The sequence below is a fragment of the Pyrus communis genome, chromosome 6 (assembly GCF_963583255.1).
Source record: "Pyrus communis chromosome 6, drPyrComm1.1, whole genome shotgun sequence".
Classification (NCBI taxonomy): domain Eukaryota; kingdom Viridiplantae; phylum Streptophyta; class Magnoliopsida; order Rosales; family Rosaceae; genus Pyrus; species Pyrus communis.
The window spans coordinates 28122408-28141999 of record NC_084808.1 but is presented as its reverse complement, the minus strand read 5'-3'; the positions used below and the strand labels follow the sequence as shown (position 1 = coordinate 28141999).

The 19592-nt window shown below is 37.7% G+C and overlaps 4 protein-coding genes and 1 non-coding gene across 5 annotated transcripts; 4 read left to right on the top strand and 1 right to left on the bottom strand.

Annotated features, from left to right (window-relative positions):
* Positions 1 to 295: 295 nt before the first annotated feature.
* TRNAL-UAA (transfer RNA leucine (anticodon UAA)) lies at positions 296 to 378 on the top strand. The gene has a single exon. It is a non-coding gene; the product is annotated as a tRNA-Leu (tRNA).
* Positions 379 to 682: 304 nt separating this feature from the next.
* Positions 683 to 3086, top strand: LOC137736877 (protein PIN-LIKES 2-like). Its single transcript, XM_068476181.1, has 2 exons — positions 683 to 894; positions 1492 to 3086. The coding sequence occupies exon 2, from the start codon at positions 1531 to 1533 to the stop codon at positions 2878 to 2880; it is 1350 nt and encodes a 449-aa protein (XP_068332282.1). The 5' UTR covers positions 683 to 894; positions 1492 to 1530; the 3' UTR covers positions 2881 to 3086.
* Positions 3087 to 6385: 3299 nt separating this feature from the next.
* LOC137736943 (probable ribose-5-phosphate isomerase 2) lies at positions 6386 to 7665 on the top strand. Its single transcript, XM_068476269.1, has one exon. The coding sequence runs from the start codon at positions 6632 to 6634 to the stop codon at positions 7409 to 7411; it is 780 nt and encodes a 259-aa protein (XP_068332370.1). The 5' UTR covers positions 6386 to 6631; the 3' UTR covers positions 7412 to 7665.
* Positions 7666 to 13889: 6224 nt separating this feature from the next.
* On the top strand, positions 13890 to 17857 carry LOC137737346 (uncharacterized). Its single transcript, XM_068476794.1, has 9 exons — positions 13890 to 14323; positions 14793 to 14977; positions 15550 to 15728; positions 15887 to 16171; positions 16267 to 16325; positions 16435 to 16471; positions 16584 to 16655; positions 16759 to 17086; positions 17201 to 17857. Exons 1-9 carry the CDS (start codon positions 14179 to 14181, stop codon positions 17633 to 17635), a joined length of 1725 nt encoding a protein of 574 aa, XP_068332895.1. The 5' UTR covers positions 13890 to 14178; the 3' UTR covers positions 17636 to 17857.
* Positions 17858 to 18311: 454 nt separating this feature from the next.
* Positions 18312 to 19343, bottom strand: LOC137736377 (putative fasciclin-like arabinogalactan protein 20). The gene has a single exon (XM_068475655.1). The coding sequence runs from the start codon at positions 19341 to 19343 to the stop codon at positions 18312 to 18314; it is 1032 nt and encodes a 343-aa protein (XP_068331756.1).
* Between the last annotated feature and the right edge of the window lie 249 nt (positions 19344 to 19592).

The following is a 19592-nucleotide window of genomic DNA, read 5'->3' as shown; positions in this document are numbered from 1 at the left end:
ACGAATTATTTTGGCATACTTAATTTTAATAAGAAATGAGTAAACGCATAATATAATTTTGAATAGAATCAAATCGATACTTTAGATATTCATTCATGTAAGTAAACATCCTCTAAACTCGTCAGATAACCGTAATTATCTAAGAGAGTTTTATTAAGGGTGTTCATTACGTTGTGGTGCCGTTTTAGATTGTTAGCAAATGAGAAAAAAATTGTTCAATCAAATAAATAAATAAATAAATATATATATATATATATATATATATAAGCGAGCTTTGATATTAAAAAAATTATCAGCTGGTTTGCCCGAGAGGTTAAGGGGGAAGACTTAAGATCTTCTGCACATAAGTGCGCATGGGTTCGAACCCCATAGCCAGCACCAATTAAATTTTTTTTTTTTTTAATTTCATTTTATTTAACTTAGTATTTCAAAAACCACGGCCCATAACACAAGTCAGCTTGAATAAAGCCCATAGACTTGAAGTCCAATTTTAAGCCCACATACTTGAAGCCCAATTTTTACAAGCCCAAAAATACAGCTGAATGAAGCCCATAGACTTGAAGTCCAATTTTAAGCCCACATACGAAGCCGAAAAATACAGCAAAATATCTCAGTTCCCAAACCACCCTTCCTTCCATCAGCACCACATAATGCCCACCCGACAAAGAAAAAAAAAAAAAACCTATCAATAATTATTTGTTCCTTTTTTTCTGAGAAAAGAAAAGACAACTCATTTTCTGTAGGTTGACGAGGATTAGTCATAATTGAGTATTATTTGGTTCAGGTTTGGTTTGTCAAGGCATTCGCCGGCAATCTTTCTCCGACAGTCTTAACCGCCGCCGCCCCGCCGTCAAGCTTATCCTTCAGTCCTCTTCAATTAGATCATCTCTGTCTGTAAGTCTCTGTCTCTGAGCACTGCAATTTCGTTGATATTTAGGTTAAATTTTGATGTATACTGAATTACCTACTTTTTGTTTCTGGGTTCGTTAAGGTTTGTGAAAATCCTTGGAACCCATGTTCCGTTTTCGTAGAATTTTGATTTGGTTAGTGATAATCTGTTAAATCCTTTTGGTGTACTTGTATCTTAATTGGGTTTAGGGTAGGTTGTGATTAGTGAAAGAATTTGGAACAAATGCTAATCTTTTGTATTTGGTTGGTGTTAAGTGCTTAATTCTTTCGACCCATGTTGTAATTTAATATGTCGGATAATGCACAAGCTCATGTCACGAAAAGGTTGATGCTTTGTAACCGAAAGGTTGCTACTTTGTGACCGGTAGGTCACAGGTTTGAGTCGTGGAAACATACTCTTTGCAAAACAAGGATAAGACTGCGTATGATAAACGTTCTCCCGACCCTGATAAAGCAGGGAGCCTTGTTGGCACGGGGTCGCCCTTTTATACTTGTTTTATATCGTGTTGAATCAATCTAGTGGATTCCCAAATTTATTTGGTCTGGTTTTATTAATTCGAACCTGTGTTTGTCTAATTGCAGAGAGAAATATCACGTGTTCTTCTGGTAATTAAAGGAAAGATGTCTCGGTATCTTATGGAATTGTATCAAAATAACTTGGAGTATAGTGGGGATGTGATGAGTGCAATAGTTCCTTTGATGAAACTTTTGTCCCTCACAGTTATCGGACTGGTTCTTTCGCACCCGAAAACTCAATTGATACCCAGAGCTACTTTTAAGCTCCTCAGCAAGCTTGTTTTCGCCTTGTTCTTGCCCTGTCTAATCTTTACCGAACTAGGTGAATCCATTACACTTGAAAACTTTATTCAGTGGTGGTTTATCCCAGTTAATGTGTTAGTGAGTACACTTATTGGTTGCTTCCTCGGGTACTTAGTGGTGATTATATGTCGTCCTCCCCCACAGTTGAACAGATTTACCGTTATCATGACTGCATTTGGGAATACTGGAAATCTCCCACTTGCCATTGTTGGATCTGTCTGTCATACTCCGAAAAACCCATTTGGACAGCATTGTCACTCCAGAGGGGTGGCTTATGTCTCTTTTGCCCAATGGGTTGCTGTAATTCTTGTATATACCTTTGTCTACCACATGATGGAGCCTCCGTTGGAGTACTATGAGATTGTTGAAGAAGGGGGTGAGAAGGACGAACCACCAACTAACGATATGAGCAGGCCTCTACTTGTAGAAGCTGAATGGCCGGGTATTGAAGAAAAAGAAACCGAGCATTCCAAGACACCCTTTATTGCTAGAATTTTCAAAAGCATCTCGAGTGTTTCACAGACCACTTTGCCAGATGTTGATCTCTCGGGAGAAGGTGGCGGAAACAGTCCCAGGTCAATTAGGTGTTTGGCTGAACCTAGGGTGGTCAGGAGGATGAGAATTGTTGCTGAGCAAACTCCATTACAGCACATAATGCAACCCCCAACAATCGCCTCTTTACTGGCTATCATCATCGGGACAGTACCTGTGTTAAAAGCTTTTTTCTTTGGAGAGGATGCTCCACTATCCTTCATCACAGACAGTTTAGAGATTTTAGCTGGTGCAATGGTGCCTTCGGTGATGCTTATTCTTGGGGGTATGCTTGCAGAGGGGCCAAATGAGTCTACACTCGGCCTCCGGACAACTGTTGGTATAACTGTGGCAAGGCTTTTACTGCTTCCTCTGGTGGGAATTGGTATAGTGGCATTGGCTGACAAGCTCAATTTTCTGGTCGATGACGATGCAATGTACAGGTTTGTGCTTTTGATGCAGTACACGACACCAAGTGCAATTTTATTGGGAGCAATTGCGAGCTTGAGGGGTTACGCAGTCAGCGAGGCTTCGGCACTTCTCTTCTGGCAGCATGTGTTCGCTCTCTTCTCCCTTTCCTTGTACGTTGTCATCTACTTTAAATTAGTAACATTTGTCTGAAGTTTGAATAAGATGTGTTTGTTTCGTGAACAAACAACCAAAGTGGCTTCTTGTGATCTGATCTTTCACTTTCTCATAAGCCAGTGATGCTTAATTGTCTAAAGCTTCGTTAAAACAAAAATATGAGCTGTATGTTATGTTTACTATGAGCCGATGAAACTTGTTACGCAGAGACAAAGTCATTAAAATATTTAATTGCATCGTGAGCTTCTTGTAATTAAATACGACAATTAAATATGACATTAAAGTGATTAGTTGTATAGAGAAAATAAAGCTTTAGCATTACTATTATTAATGAGAAGTACACAATGAATTTTTTAGAGTGTGAATGATAATATTTGAATTAATTTTTGAGCTATTAATTTCCTGAAATCTTGATTTATATTTTTGTAGAAGCGCACTGCTGTATTCTCTTGTTGCTATTTGGATGTGTTTTTAAAATAACTGAAAACGCTTTTAGAGAAAATGTTTTTAGATCCCAAAAGCACTTAAAGTGCTTTCAGCAAGAAGCACCAATTATGTCCTTCCAGGAAGCATTTAAGTGCATTTCTAGGATTTATATGTATTTTTATTAAGAATTAGTTCTAAAAATATTTTTACCAAAAACACTTTCGATTATTTTAAAAGCTCATCCAAACGAACTCATATTGTTTCGGTGGCTTTTACTTAAGAAGACAATTTCAAACCAAAAACAAATGCAAACCCCTTTATCTTGGTGCAGTTTGACTTGACCAAAACCTCCTTTTCGTCGATAGACTTCAAAGTCCTAGGTTGAACACGGACCATTTCTTAACATTTGCACATATGAACCTTGTGTTTTTATCTTGAACAAGACGATATTCTAAAGGGAGTTTTAACGAAAAGTCTGTGGTACTGTTCATTTTAATGAAAAATCATATTTTTACATTAAAAAGTCAAATATGGTACTATTCACTTTACTATTTATTTTGTCCTTATCATTAAAACTCAAAGTTTTCAAGTTTTTTTCATTAATTTTCCTTATTCCAAACTATGAGTTACTTAAAATATGGGTCGGTGCAAAAGAACGAACGCATGTGCTTGTTACTGTCTAGTTTGGGCCTCGATAGGATTTGGGATAAACGAGAAAAACCAAACGTGGAAGCCGACCAATCAAACGAATGAAGGGGGGCAACCAATACCAAATTTCCCAAATTACTAATGCAACGCATTTACAATCAAATTGAGTTCCCAAGAAGATGCCCTGCACTTACTTATGTCTTTTTCATGGACTACACACAACAAACAAATGTCTTCGTCAACAACTCCAACAAACAGCCTTTTTCCACTCATCTCAGAAAATACGATTAATTTTTTAGAGTTTTAACCAAACATTTCTGGTATCGTTTATTTTTAACGAAAAATCATATTTTTACTTTTCCTTGGTACTATTCACTATATTTTTATTTGTCATTTTTTATGAAAACTAAAATTTTTTTAGACTTTTCGTTAATTTTCTTTTAATTTTTTAACGTCTGTCACACAACAATATAATATTATAACAAATTTATGGTAATACAAGTTTCGTTACTAATCACGTAAGTTGTGGCCATCAAAAATAAAAAAAAAATGTTTCCACATAATTAAGAAATGCTAATAATAAATAAATTTGTTTAGAACACATATTGATTAAAGTGCTTTTAAAATAATTAAAAATATTTTATACAATAAATAGATAACTGGTACTTTTTGTGAAAAGTACTTTAAATGTTTTGTAAGCAAATCACCATGGGGAGTACGCGGAGATAGGCCCCAGTTGAAAGAGAGGAAGGGAATATGAGTGATGGGGAGTCTGCGGAGAATTGTAAATAAGGGAATTGGATCCTATGCAGATCTATTTTGTGGTCATGTATCGTGTATTGTGCGGTTAAAAATTATTTGATTTTTTTATTTAAAATTAAACACAAATAATATTTAACGAAAACTGATTATACGATGTATAATAAACGACTAGGATGTTAGAATCACAAAGTGGATCCGGAAATGATTCTCTTATGTAAATAAGAGGAAGCATAGCAAATCAACATGGACCATGCTTTTTCTAAAAAATAAAAAAATATAAAAGAATAATAATAATGCATAAAAAGTGGTTAATCTGATTCGTATGGAATTCTATTCCTAGCAATTGATTTATAAGAGTTTTAATGAAAACCCCACGGTACTGTTTACTTTAACGAAAATCAAATTTTTACACTAAAAAGTCAATCCTGGTATTATTCAATTTACCTTTTATTTTATCTTTATCATTAAAACTCAAAGTTTTCAAGCCATTTTCATTAGTTTTCCTTTGATTTACTATATGCTCAAATTAATACAAGGGAACTTTAATGCAAAGCTTTCGGTACTGTTCACTTTACTGAAAAAACCACATTTTTACATTAAAAAGTCAATTATGGTACTATTCACTTTACTATTTATTTCGTCCTTATCATTAAAAACCAAAATTTTCAAACCCTTTTCATTAATTTTCTTTTAATCAAAACACTCACTCCAGTCAACTCAAAGGGCATAACTAAATGGATGTCTTTACCCGAATTTCTTATTTCTCGACGAATAAACAACACCATTTTGAATGGATGATGTTAACCGTCTTTTTCTTTTTTTCAAAACATGTTCATTGACTAAAAATGCTTTTAAATAACCAAAGTATGAAGAAAGTTTTTCAGTCTTTATGTATTTTAGAGCCGTGCAAAATTCCGCTTACTTTTCTTTTGAAAATAGAAATATAAGGGTAACGGGAGCAGAGGGAGGTTTCAAATTTTAGTCATTTTTCTTTTTATTTGTTCCTCATGTGGTATTGAGGGACAGCCTAAATACTCAAAATTCTATTTTCTTCATTTTTCTAATGAAAATGAATACCTAAAACGAAATTAGTCAATAGTTATCATTGCATCCGAAACGTCAAATATCGCGAAAGTTGTTAATTATTGAGCATCTAAACAATCCAACGGATACACCAAATACCCCCTTCAACTAAATTGCATTTGGCTTAACTCCAACCAAATGCAACTTCTTTTGCCCTTTTGGCTTAATTTCAACCAAATGCAACTTCTTTTGCCTTTTTTTCTCATTAACAAAATATGAACCAACAATTAAAGTCTAACTCAAAAACCTATTTCAATATCTAAACATACACAACCTGTTTCAATGTAAGAAAAAGAAAATAAAATAGTACTTGAAAGAGGAGCCCCACAGGATACAGTTCTATCATGCCATACCATACAATAACAAAAAATCACAAAAAATCATGAAATTTTTTCAAATAAACTAAAAAGACAATATATTTCAATCATATTTTATAAATCAAATATCGAGAATTAATACGCCCCAATCTCCTCCAACTTCAATTTTCAATGCAAATATATATTTTCAATGCAAATTTTTAAATCCACCCTCCTATTTCCCAGTTCCCACCACCTTCATCTTCCCCTATAAATATAACTCCTTCCCCCAACCCGCCTCCTCACAAACCCTATCTCCTCCTGTCTCTCTCTCTCTCTCCCTCCCTCCCTCCCTCCCAAATGCTGACTGCCACACATCCCTGGATACAAAAGCCCTAACTCTGCTGCCATTTTTTGGTCCGCCCAAATGCTTGAATATCACAAAGTTTAACATTTTTGATTCATTTTCAATCCAAATTCTGGGTTTTGATTTTATCTATATTTTAGGATAACCCAATAATAGTTTCTCTTTATTGACCCCATTTTATTTTTGGGTTCTTCACAATCCGGCTATGGAAGCTGGGATTTTGTTGGCTCTGCCGACCTCCTCCTCCCCCCTCTCTCCTCCTCCTCCGTCTGTGATTGTAACCCAGGACGAGTTGAAGAAAATCGCCGCCTACAAGGCCGTCGAGTATGTTGAGTCCGGAATGGTCCTCGGCCTCGGCACCGGCTCCACCGCCAAGCACGCCGTCGACCGAATCGGCGAGCTTTTGAAACAGGGGAAGCTTCAGAACATTGTAGGAATACCCACGTCGAAAAAGACCCACGAACAAGCCTTGTCTCTTGGAATTCCGCTGTCGGACCTCGATTCCCACCCTGTTCTTGATCTCGCGATCGACGGCGCCGACGAGGTCGATCCCCAACTCAATCTGGTCAAGGGCCGAGGTGGGTCCCTCTTGAGGGAGAAGATGGTGGAGGGTGCCTGTAAGAAATTCGTCTGCATCGTCGACGAGTCGAAGCTCGTGAAGCATGTGGGAGGCAGCGGGCTGGCGATGCCGGTGGAGGTTGTGCCGTTCTGCTGGAAATTCACGGCCAAAAAGCTCCAGGATTTGTTCGAGTACGCGGGCTGCGTCGGAAAGCTAAGGACTTTCGTCGAAAATGGCAAGCCTTTCGTGACGGACAATGGGAATTACATCGTGGATTTGTATTTCCAGAAAGATATGGGGGATCTGAAGGCGGCTAGCGATGCGATTTTGCAGCTTCCTGGAGTTGTGGAGCATGGAATGTTCCTTGACATGGCCACCACTGTGATTGTTGCAGGGGAGCTCGGAATCACGGTGAAGAATAAGTAGCCGGAAAGGCGAATTTGGTGGTAGTTGGAGATGGGTTTCTAACTTGTTACCGGTAGGAGTAATTTATATAGTCTTTGGTTTCCTGTCGAAATGAGGAAGTTCGATTGGGGTTGGTTAGTTTATACTGTGACGTTTTGATATTTTCTTTGATCCAATTGAGCAAGAAATATTGGGAAGTTTGGATGAATGACTGCCAGTTTATGTTTGATGACTGGTTGTCATATTGTTTTGATATAAACTCAACATTCATGGAATTCTCTCACATTATTGTTCAGATTTTTAATTGTAGTTGACACCATGTTTAATTACTTCGTTCTTGTTGAGATTATATTTGAGGTTGTAAATAATCTTTCGATATCAGACCCCATATTGTTTAATTTTCCTTTGAAACTTGTACAGTATTTCCCCATTCAGTTCATCAGCATGGATGAACGGAGTTGTAGACGTGAAAAGATAAAAACTCAACGGGGTCACACCTCGAACCAGACACATCTTAAGTAATTGTTGTGTTGATCTGTTCCAAATGTTTTTGTTACAGCCTTGGCATTTGTTTCTCACCAAGGTTTGATCTGCATAGGTTCTCATTGGTATCAAATCCTCTGATGTAGCAATAGCATAACCAGAAACATGTGTTGAACCTCAATCCTCAAATGGCAGGGGACACAATGAACAAGGAAAGATTCATATCTATCAAGCGTATGGGCCGATCATCTGGTATGCGACATATTTGCTCAAGATTATCTTCCTCTAATCTACCCGTCAATCTCTTGAATTCTTTGGCACACATTGAACCGTTAAATTTAACAATGTATATCGTACGTGAATTTTCGACTTGAACTGCCCGGGTTCATGCCTCCTGAATGATTGCCAATTCTCTGCGCAAGTGAGGTGATAGCTGACTTTCTGAATGCTTGGTGAAATCATAGCTAATAGCTAATCTGTTGTGCTCTTCTTTCCTTTTTTGAGTTTTTGGGTTTGATTCCTCTGCTCATTTGATCTCAAGCTTAGGCCCAACTTACCAACATCTAAGCTCAACTTATTTGATCTCATAATATGCAGGCCCATTTTTTTTTTTTGTTGAGTTGCAATGCAAAATGGTCCTTGATCCGTGAGTAATTAGTAGGCCATTAACCCTAAATATTGTGATTAGGCCGAATGTCGAAATTTTCTTGGGGTAAAGCAGGTATTGATTGATAGATTCGTAGGCATCTCATTTTACTTTCTCCGTTTTTCTTTTTGTTGGTAGTAAGATTTTCTCCTTCTCTTAATCCTCTTCTCTCCCCTCCTTTCCTACTACCACACTTCCTTTTTTGTCTTTCTTGTTATAAAAAATCAATATAAGATGTTTTGATATGATTTAATCGTAACCGTTTAAATAGAAAATGAGGAAAAATGAGAGAAATGAGACGGAGAGAGAATCCTATTCCTCCAATGGATGAGATTGCCTCATCTCCACTCATAGTTTTTTTTTCTTCTTTCTCTCTCTACTTTTTTCTTCTCTCTCTCTACATGAAATCCGGTCAGGAGGATCTTCGTCAGATCCTCCAATCACATCTGTTCATCAATATCGTGCGGTCAGAAATCATTATAAATTTTTTTATTTAAAAATAAATATAAACAGTACCTAATAAAAACTGACCACACGATGTATGATAAACGAATGTGATTGGAGGATCTCCATAATCCTTACAAAAGGATATGACGAGGATCCTTTCTTGAAATCCTGAACGCTCAAACAGATGGAAAGAAAAAAAGAGAAAAAAAAAAGGAGAGAATCTTTGTCCTGATCCAATGGAGTATGGAGTATTACTATTAGTGTGTGCTTAGTTAGTTATTAAAAAATTCTCGTTAATCATTAGTGAGCCATTATTACTTTTTGGTATGAATTATGATAGTGGAGTAGAGTGGTTTGATTGCTAATTTGCTAGGCAGATGGTTAAAAGAAATAATAATTACACATTTTTTTCCTTCTCTCGTACGCTCTTCTTTATTTAAGATCATTGAATAAATAAAACAAAAACGACCAGCAAAATTACGTAAAAATGTAGGGAAGAAAAAGTGTGGAATTATCATTTCACCAGAAAGTAAATGGCCAACAATGTAAGAAAATCCATTCAAGCCTTCCACTAACAAAACTAAAGCCAATAGCTGACCACATAAAACCATTGATAGGTTCACATTGTCGGAGTTGTCCTTTCCATCCCACAAACACCAAGATGCACATTATGCTATACGAGACTCACATTTATCAACGACTAAATTTATTTTTGTATTTTACAGTGTGAATGTCATACATCAACATTTACAAATGATTCACACTCGACTGGCCCTAGCATTGTCCAATGCTACTATTACACCAATGGACAATAGTGCCCATAATCAAACGGCAGATACGATAACATTAGAAGTCTACACATATTTCGTGTCGCAAGTGTATAAAAAACATAAGAAATGTTAGGTGTCACTTGGCTTAGATCTAAAGACAAATTATAAAGAACCACCTCCACAGAATAGGATCCTCTCCTGAGCAAATGCTCGGGATCCTTATGACCAACCAACACGGACCGTTGAATTTTGATTCAACAGCTACAAACAAGGGGTCATTCTAAAAGTTATAATAATTGTAACCGATCTAACGGCCCGTGTTGGTTGATCATGAGGATCACGAGCATTTGCTCATGAGAGGATCCTATTCCCTCTCCACCTTGGAGCTTGACCTAAAGGCATCCAATCAGTGATCACATGCATGCACACCTTTTCAACTTCCCCTGGTCCCCCTTGTCATATATATATATATATGAAAGGGGTATAATGTTAGCATCTCGAGCTAATAATTCAAGAAAATTGACAATTCATTATAAATATGTTATTTCGTGAGAATTTATAACCCAACGTCATACCTGTTAGTCATTACGTCTCTTTGTAGGTCTCTGTTCTCTCGTCTAGCTACCACGTCGTTCAGAGTTGACGTCTGAATAGGTCTGCTCTTTATATTCGTGGAACCTTGTGTCTTAAATCTGTCATTGACCAGCTTGCCATCTAGTGCTTAGGAAGCACTAGATGAGGAATTGATTGGCGTTGATAAGACACAACTTTAACAGGTACTTATATCATTAATTTGTTTGATGTATTTGAATACTTATATATTCTCTTATTTGAATGACTATTTTTTGTAAGAATAATATGCATGGTGTGAGTGTGAGTGGGAGAGTGATATATATAGTCACTTTCCAGAATTGAAGATAGAATTTGACCCCGGCGTTACGTACCAGTTATGCCATTTTTCTCATACACGACATTGGAGTACGTTTATACATGAGACATTTATATATGAAAGAGTGCACGTTTATACATGAGACATTTATATATGAAAGAGTGCTTCATTTGTCTTTTATTAGGGTCATAAGCCGATTGCCTTGAGAAATAATTAACATGATTGGGACTATGATGAGACTAAAACTGTATGAAGTTGAATGATTAAGTAATTTAGACATGCATCGGCATGTGTTAGTTAGCAATGTCCCCATCCCCCTCCCTTTGATTTAGACCTCAAACAACTCCATGTAAAACGGTTAAGCCAAGTTAAGTTAACCTACATTATCCTAAACCAACTACAAAGAATAACAAATCTTCGTTTTGCTTTGATTCTTTTTTAATCGGTAGGGATAGAAGATTCGAACTTTAGACAATTTTTAATATTGAAATAATATTACTAGATTAAAAGTTAGTTAGAAGTTGAACTAGGTCATCGTTTCTGAATGCAAGGTCAATCACACCTTTAAATTTTGATATCAAATCTCAAAATTTAATCTCATATATTGAGCAAAATAATGAACATTATTGCTCCTTAAAGTGGCAAACAAAAACGCACTTATCTCCTTGCTCATCGAGTAACTGAAAACAAATGTGAGTGTTCAAGATAGAACAACAAGGAGGACGTCATGCAAAGATTAAAGATGCACAATGTTATTTTAATGGTCTAATTTATTTATAAATTTAAGAAAGCGTTTAACCCATTATACATTTTTTTTTTTATATTAAAAATCCCCATTAGCAATGATGTTGTTTGGGGCTGCCTAATTCCGTCCCCTATGCTTTAGCTTAGTCCTCCTAATCCACAAGCAAACACACTGTTCTTAAAAGTTGTTCACGTTACTCATATTTCATGCCCCATTGAGACGTTTTAAGTTGTATTTTGACGAATTGGAGTTATAGTAATAGTTAATTATTGTATGATTTTTTTTTTCTAAAAAATTTATTGCATGATTTATCTCAAGTTTTTTTACAAAATAATAAATCCCTCCTACCCAAAAAAAAATGGCAATATTCATTTTACGTACAAAATCTTCGGCGTTGAGAGGATGCGTTTTTTATATGCCATGAATTAGCATATTAGAAAAGTTGTTGTAATCTTTGACTGATATCATCCATCCCTCTCTAGTCTCTACCGATAAATATAACGCAAGACTATGACGTTATATGATCAAAAAAAAAAAAAAAGAAAAAAAAAAGGGTTAGCAAATGATAATTGAGGGATAATCATGGAAAGCAACATTGTCAATTGTCAAAGGCATATTTGTCGATTTGCCCCTTAATTTGTATAAAACTGTCATTTTTTCCTTTGAACTTTAATTTTAGCCAATTACTCCCTTAAACTTTTATAATTAGCTAATTTTCCTCTTGAACTTTAATTTTAGCCGATTAATTTCCTGAACTTTTATAAATAGCCAATTTCCCTCATGTTTTAGATTTTAAAAGTTTACATCCAATTTTTCATCTATCTTGATCACGGAAACAACGTATGACAACTATATGAGGGCAAAAATGATGAAAAATTGAAAGAAAGTTTTTAAAATCTAATGCCAAGAGGGGAATTAGCTATTTATAAAAGTTCAAGAAAGTAATCGGCTAAAATAAAAGCTCAAGGGAAAAATTGGCTAATTTAAAAAGTTTAAGAGGGTAATCGGTTAAAATTAAAATTCAAAAAGAAAATTGGCAGCTGCATATAAGTTAAGAGAGCAAATCAAAAGATACCTCATTGTCAAAATATGCTGGTTCTGTCACTCCAAAGATACTTTCGTTTTGTTCTCATCCTCCGATTGAATGAGAGAGTTCCACTTTCCTCATGCTTGGTAGCGAGAGACTTTTCAGTGTATGGACACACAATTTCGGTAATAATACAATTAATTGAAAAAAAAAAATTCTAACTAATTGTATTATGATATTTGATGTATCCGTAACTCAAAACACTAAAAAATTTCTTTTAGATAACATTATATTATTATTACTATTATATTCAAAAGTACTTATTATTATAACTAATTAATTAGGGATTGCCTTTTATATCAGTACCCCCACATGAATGGAAGAACCTGGAGAAGAATGTACGCATTTATTTCGTTTACAATGGCAACTTGGTTTAAATAAAAATGAAAATATTTCTGAGCAGCCCCTACAAATGTAAGACAAGAACTTGCATAAGAACGCCGTCTAATTTTTTTCTTTCAATTTTTTAAGTGATCTTCATCAAATACTTGATAGGCATGTAGTCACACATAACAAAATCGCTCACTTGTTAATTTATGCTTATAATGTAAGTGACATTTTATTATAGTGATGGAGAGCAGTTTTGTCTTTACATCACGACTTGAATTCGAACTCCGTCGAATTTCTAATCTAACAAATGTATACAAAAAAAAGTCCTGGTCATAACTTATGAGAAGGTATGTCGACGAATGTTGAGCAAGCCCATCAACAAATACCAAGAAAAACTTAAACGCGTGTTTCCTAGCGTGTTGAAATCTGTTGAGCAGATATTTCATAACATTTGATAAGTTCTCTTGGTTCCTGTACTGGACACCTGGACTAGGCATCTGGGCAATTTTTAGAGGACCTTCCCATACGTTTTCCATGTATTGGTTTACTAAATAACAAATACAAATGTTATAATTTCAATAAAACAATCACCCTCTAACCACCGCAAAATTGCCTAGTAGTTGGGACAAAGTTTAAGTCTGTATTTCACACGATACATTTGAGGTTCGATTTCTGATACTGGTAAACCGTACTATAGTTATTATTATTTTTTTTTTTTGAAGCAAACCGTATTATAGTTATTATTTATTATTTATTTTTTGAAGCAAACCGTACTATAGTTATTATTTATTATTTATTTTTTGAAGCAAACCGTATTATAGTTATTATTATTATTATTTTTTGAAGCAAACCGTATTATAGCTATTAGGACAAACTGAAATGTTTTTGTGAATATTTTCGATTTATAAAAAAAAAAGAAAAAAAAGACTACTCATAAATTACTATGCTGACTTAATGTTAGTGTTTCAAATACATGCCATAAAAGTAAACAGAATAAAATAAAGAAAAAAAAACATGAAAAAAGAAGCAGAAAGGACAAAATTAGAAAAAGGGCATAAATAAATTAATAAATATGTAGGAAAGCAGAGAGGTACGGGTTCATGACTGTTGGGTTTGCTTGCTTAATGCAGTCACACCCGCCTTTATCGGTTTTTTCTCTTCTATAATCATCGGCCTTCACTTGCCCCACCTCCCCATGTGACGTTGGTTCTTATAAATCTCCCTCGCCACCAAGAAATGTAATCATGTTACAACACTGACACACTGTTAGTTAATTACACTTTTTCAAGATTTGGGTTTTCTTCCAAAACCAAATCTTGGAAATGGGTTCGATTCGTATCCGGATTTCTGTCTGAGATTTTTGGTGAACTGAGTGTCAAAAGACTCTGCCAATGGAGCGCTTGCCGGTTTCCTCCCCCGCCTCTCTCCCCTTCTCCTTCTTCTTCTTCTTATTCTTTCTGGGTTGTACTAGCTGCGTGTCGGGTCTGACTCGGAATGGACTCGGACCCCACAGAGACCTTCTCAAGTTTAGTCTAGGTACGTTTCTGGATTCGGTTTTTGAAACGGATCGGATCTCGTGTGCTTTTCCGGTTGCGGAGGAGGATTTAGTCGTAGAAGAAATGGAAAGTTGGATTTTCTGGAGCCATTGTTGGTTTTGGTTTCGAGACAAATGTGAAAATACATAACCTTCTGCCGCAATTGCTTTAACTTTTGATCAGCAAGCAAACAGGGCAGATGCTTTTTCTTTGATAAACCAATAGCCTTGGAGTAGCTTGAACTCAAATGCTTATTTTCCTTTGGTTTTTCTGTTTGCTAAAGTTCTGAGTGCTTTTATTTTTCAGACCCAGGCTCGAATTCCCCCTCTGTAGTTTGTGTAGATTAGATTAGAATATCGTTTGAATAAAAAATTTTGAGTCTTTTTTAAAGTCTAAATGGTTGAATCTCAGCTGCTGAAAATCTTGCAACTTTCCAACTTTGTAATTTTTTTGGCCTGTTGTATTTGCAGTGGATGAAAATCTGGGGTCGTGGAAAAATGGGATCTCGGACACTGCTCAATCTCCAGGGCCTTCAAGCGATGCACCGCAAGGTACGCTTGTTTTGGCGGCGAAAAGGACCAACAGGCCGGATATTCTCAGAAGGTTTAAGCATTATCGGGGAGGTTGGGACATTGTGGATCGGCATTACTGGGCTGTAAGTCTTGATTCCTTGTTGCATTGTTTTGGTGGACCTCCAGTATTGGTTTAAAGATGCAGAATTTGGTTGTTGTGTCACGAATTTTTTGTTCTTTCTTTTACCTTATTGATATGCTATTTTAGGGAAGAAAAAAAAGGATAAATTTAGTCATCGCCCTCAAGTGATGGTAATGTTTACCACCCTATTCAACCAACGGGTAATGTTTACCACCCTATTCATCACCGTTGGTTGAGTTTATATTTTGAGATTTGTGTTTATACACTGCACAGATCTTGAAATTAAACTCGTCTAACTGTGATAAATGGGAGGGGTGAGCATTACACCACTTGAGGGTGGTGTGAAATAATCCCGAAAAAAGTGATGCTTGTTACAATGTGAAGGTTTTAATTGATAATGAAATAGTGAGATCCATCTCTTGATGCCCCTTCTCGTTCCGTTGTTTTAAGTTGTGGTTACTTACAAGGATAAACCACAGCTTTGTGAATAGTAATTTTGAAGGATTATATTGTTACTTGTGCATATAAGTTTACCATCATTTCCGTAGTAATGTGATCGCTATGTTTCTGCAGTCTGTTGGATTTACGGGTGCTGTTGGTTTCATTATTGCCGTCCTGTGGTTTGTTGCTTTTGGCATGATACTGGTGGTTCATCATTGCTGTGGATGGAAGATAAACATTAAAGCTGAAGGATCACACCGCTTGCAGAGGATATGCTTGATTATGCTACTGATCTTCACATGTGCTTCAGCGTAATGATCTGAACTTCGTATTTTTGGCTTAAGATTGTGTAATGAGCATTTTTATGTAGTCTAGAAAGTTTTCATACTATGGTTAGGCAGCACCTGATAGTATTGGCCGTCTATGCCTCTTATGCCCCAGCTCTAACACGATAAACTGTATCACACAGGACTGGATGTATTCTTCTTTCTGTTGGGCAAGATGAATTTCATGACGAAGTGATGCATACTCTAAATTATGTTGTTAACCAGTCAGACTACACTGTGCAGACCCTGAGAAATGTCACAGGGTATCTGACCCTTGCGAAGGCTATTAACGTGGCCCAGGTTTTCTTACCTTCTGATGTCATGGATGATATTGACAAGCTGAATGTGGATCTGAACACTGCAGCGGACACACTAACGGAGAAGACAAGTGAAAATTCTGTTAAAGTAAAAAGAGTCTTCAATATTGTGTATGTGTCCATAAACTTCGGTTCTACAATTTAATTAACGGGTTATACTGACTCCCCATGTTCTTAATGGACTAATTTTGAGTTGATTGCTGCAGTCGTTCATCTTTAATCACCGTAGCAGCAGTGATGCTTCTCTTAGCTGTGATTGGTCTTTGTACGTAACAACCTAAACAACCTGATGAATGAAATCTATTATTTGTTCCTCTTGTTTATTGATATTTTTGCCTACTTTCAATTTCAACTGATTGATGTATCTTGTGCAGTTCTGTCCCTCCTTAGGCACCAACATGCGATCCACATGTAAGTTGCCCTTTTACTTGGCCGTTTTGCTGCGCTTGTACTAATTCTACAACTCTTCACATTCTGGAGTGTTTTCATGTTTCTGTCTGACAAAGCCGTGATGTTGTTGCAGATTTATTGTTAGTGGATGGCTACTTGTGGCAATTACATTCATTCTTTCCGGAGTTTTTGTGATCCTCAACAAGTAAGAACATGTAATCTTTGATGGAAATGTTTCTGTTTAGGTATTTATTTGCTTGTCTAGTGAATCCGTAACTCAACACATTTCTATGGCGATTGTGTTTCAGTGCTGTATCTGACACCTGTGTAGCCATGGAAGAATGGGTAGAACATCCTCACGCTGAAACAGCGCTTAGCAACATCCTTCCATGTGTTGACCAGAGAACCACGAACAAGACCCTTAGTCAGAGTAAGCAGACTATCATTGACATTGTAAATGTTGTCAACCAGTTCATCTATACCTATGCCAATACGTATCCTTCCCCTGCGAGTCCATACCCATACTATTACAATCAGTCGGGGCCTCTGATGCCACCTCTCTGTTACCCGTACGATTCTCAGCTGAGAGACCGACGGTGTGGGGATCAAGAGGTGTCTATTTCAAATGCTTCTTTGGTAAGAATTGTCGACTTTGACTATTAATTTGGTGTCTTTGTATATTCTACTGGAAGCTGCTTGATTTGTGGAATTAATGGATTAGAGAAACAATTGGTTGTGTGAATTCTTCAGGTTTGGCAGAAGTATATATGTGAAGTCTCAGCATCCGGTATGTGCACAACTGTCGGAAGGGTGAACCCGGACATCTACAATCAGCTTGTTGCAGCTGTTAACGAGTGCTATGCGCTTCAGCACTACACCCCGCCTTTACTGAACCTCCAGGATTGTAATTTTGTTCGAGACACATTTCGAACAATCACATCAAGTTACTGTCCTCCACTGGACCATTACCTGAAAATTGTGAATGCAGGATTGGCCCTGATTTCAGTTGGAGTCTTGCTGTGCCTTGTTCTCTGGATACTTTATGCGAACCGCCCCAGAACGGAGGAAGAGTTTGTGAAACTATCCTTACCAATAAAAGGCAGGAGCCAAAGGAGCAGTTCCAGCAATAATACCAATAATAGCAGCAGCAATGTATTGTCATCAGACACATCAAATGAAGTCTAGCAGCAATAATAGCAGCAGCAATGTATTGTCTCAAAGAGTAGAAATCGGTTGTAGAATTAGGGTTTGTTATCGTCATTATTTTTCCGAGTGAAATATCAAAAAGAAAAACCGAGTGGAGCGAAGTTCCACTGCGAGTTGTGGGGGCCCTAGGAGCTCATAGCAATTCTAGTCCTGTATCTGGTTTCTTGTGTATGGTAAAAGCAATTTAGATATTGTTGATCATCGCTGTCTTGCCTTTTGCTCCGAGTATGCCTTCATCATCTCAGTTTTGAAAATTTACAGCTAGAGTAAAACCGTCGACAAAATCGGAGGTAATGCAGAGCTCGGTTTTGGAAAAGATCATTCATCGAATGACTGAACGAAAAGATCACACTTTCGATCGAAATTATTAAAACGAGGCATGAGCATTTTACTAATCTGCTGAACTTCCTCAAATTTGCTCACAAAATAAATCATATAAAAATCTGGAGACTTTAGAAATTTTCACTGAACTGATATCTTTACATTTGCTAGGTTTGACCCCTTTGAATGGCATCAGGTACAAAATGAACCAGTGAAAATTACAAGAAAAGTCACCAACTTTCCATCTAATTACAAGAAAAAGCTAACGACCCGAAAAATTCTTCAGTAAAAAATTGAACTTGTTTGCAAGAATTTGACAACATTTAGCAGACTCTCAAAATTCAGTATTATCAAAAGGCACCTCATCGTCGGTTCTTCCACTTCCCGGCGAAGACTCATCGGCATCTTCCGGCGTCTCCGGCATCGCAAGAGTCTCGCGGAGGCCGTGAACGACGAAGGTGTCGCCGTAATACATGTTGGCGGAGAAGACCGGAACTCCATTCAGCAGCAAAACGTCGCCGTTCCTCGAGATTGTGATGGTGAAACCCTGCATATACGTTGGAAGCACAACGCCGTCATTGAAACCCGCCAAATCGCTCCACATCAGCCGGCACGGAACGACGTGTCGGAGAAAGATCGAGGATTCTTGCAGTGGGTTGTCCATCGCTTGGTCGAGAGGAGCGAACACGGTCATCGGATTCGCGTTCTTGAAGCCAAGAAGTTGCAGATCGACGAACGACGCCATGACATTGTAGCCATGGGACCTCAGCATCTCACTCGCTTCTTCGAACCAGGAAGCTCCGGGAAACCCAGCTGTGGCTGTGCCGTTGGCGGAGGGCGCTGGGGATGAAGACCCACAAACCGGATCTGGAATGGGGATCCGAGTCGGCGTCGGGAGATGAAAATTGAGGTCGAAGAAGTTCTCGATTCCGAAAATGATGAGGAACCCGTCGTCGTAGATAGGCGACCCGGAAGTGATCTTGACGTTGTTGAGCGAAATTGGAACGCCGGAGGGGGGAGTGGTGACGGAGAGAGAGTGGCCGGAGAGTAAAGTCGGGATCTTGGTGCCGGGGGGGAGGGATTTGAGGGTTTGGAGGGGCAGGGGAAGAAGGCAGAAGTGGTACTGGAACAGAGAGAGGGCAGGTTGACCTGATTTGGTGAAGGCAGAGTCCGGCGGAGCGAAGATGGTAAGCGAGGGGGACTGAGGGATGAGGGACTCGGAGACGAGCTCAAGAGTCATCGCCATGGAGACGTAGCCAGAATCAGAGAGGATTTCGGCGGCATCTTGGACGGCCTGGGCGGGGAGGGCGGATGAGAAAGAGAGGAGTGAGAGGAGGATGATGAAAACGAGAAGCGGCTCCGCCATTGATGGGTGGTTGTGTGGAGGAGCTTCAAGAATCAAAAGGAGGAAGTTTGGTTTCTTGGAGTGGGATTTCGTTGGACTGCAGTTGCAGAGTGCGAGTGAGAGTGAAAGTGGCATTCGATGTAAATTTAGAGACGGTTGGTTCTTGAATTTGGCGGTAAAAAGTGGACGCGTGGCGTGAGCGGGTTTGTTGATGCTCTGGTGTTCGTTACGACGAGTTGTTTGGCGGTTTGTGTTCAACTTAATTACTGT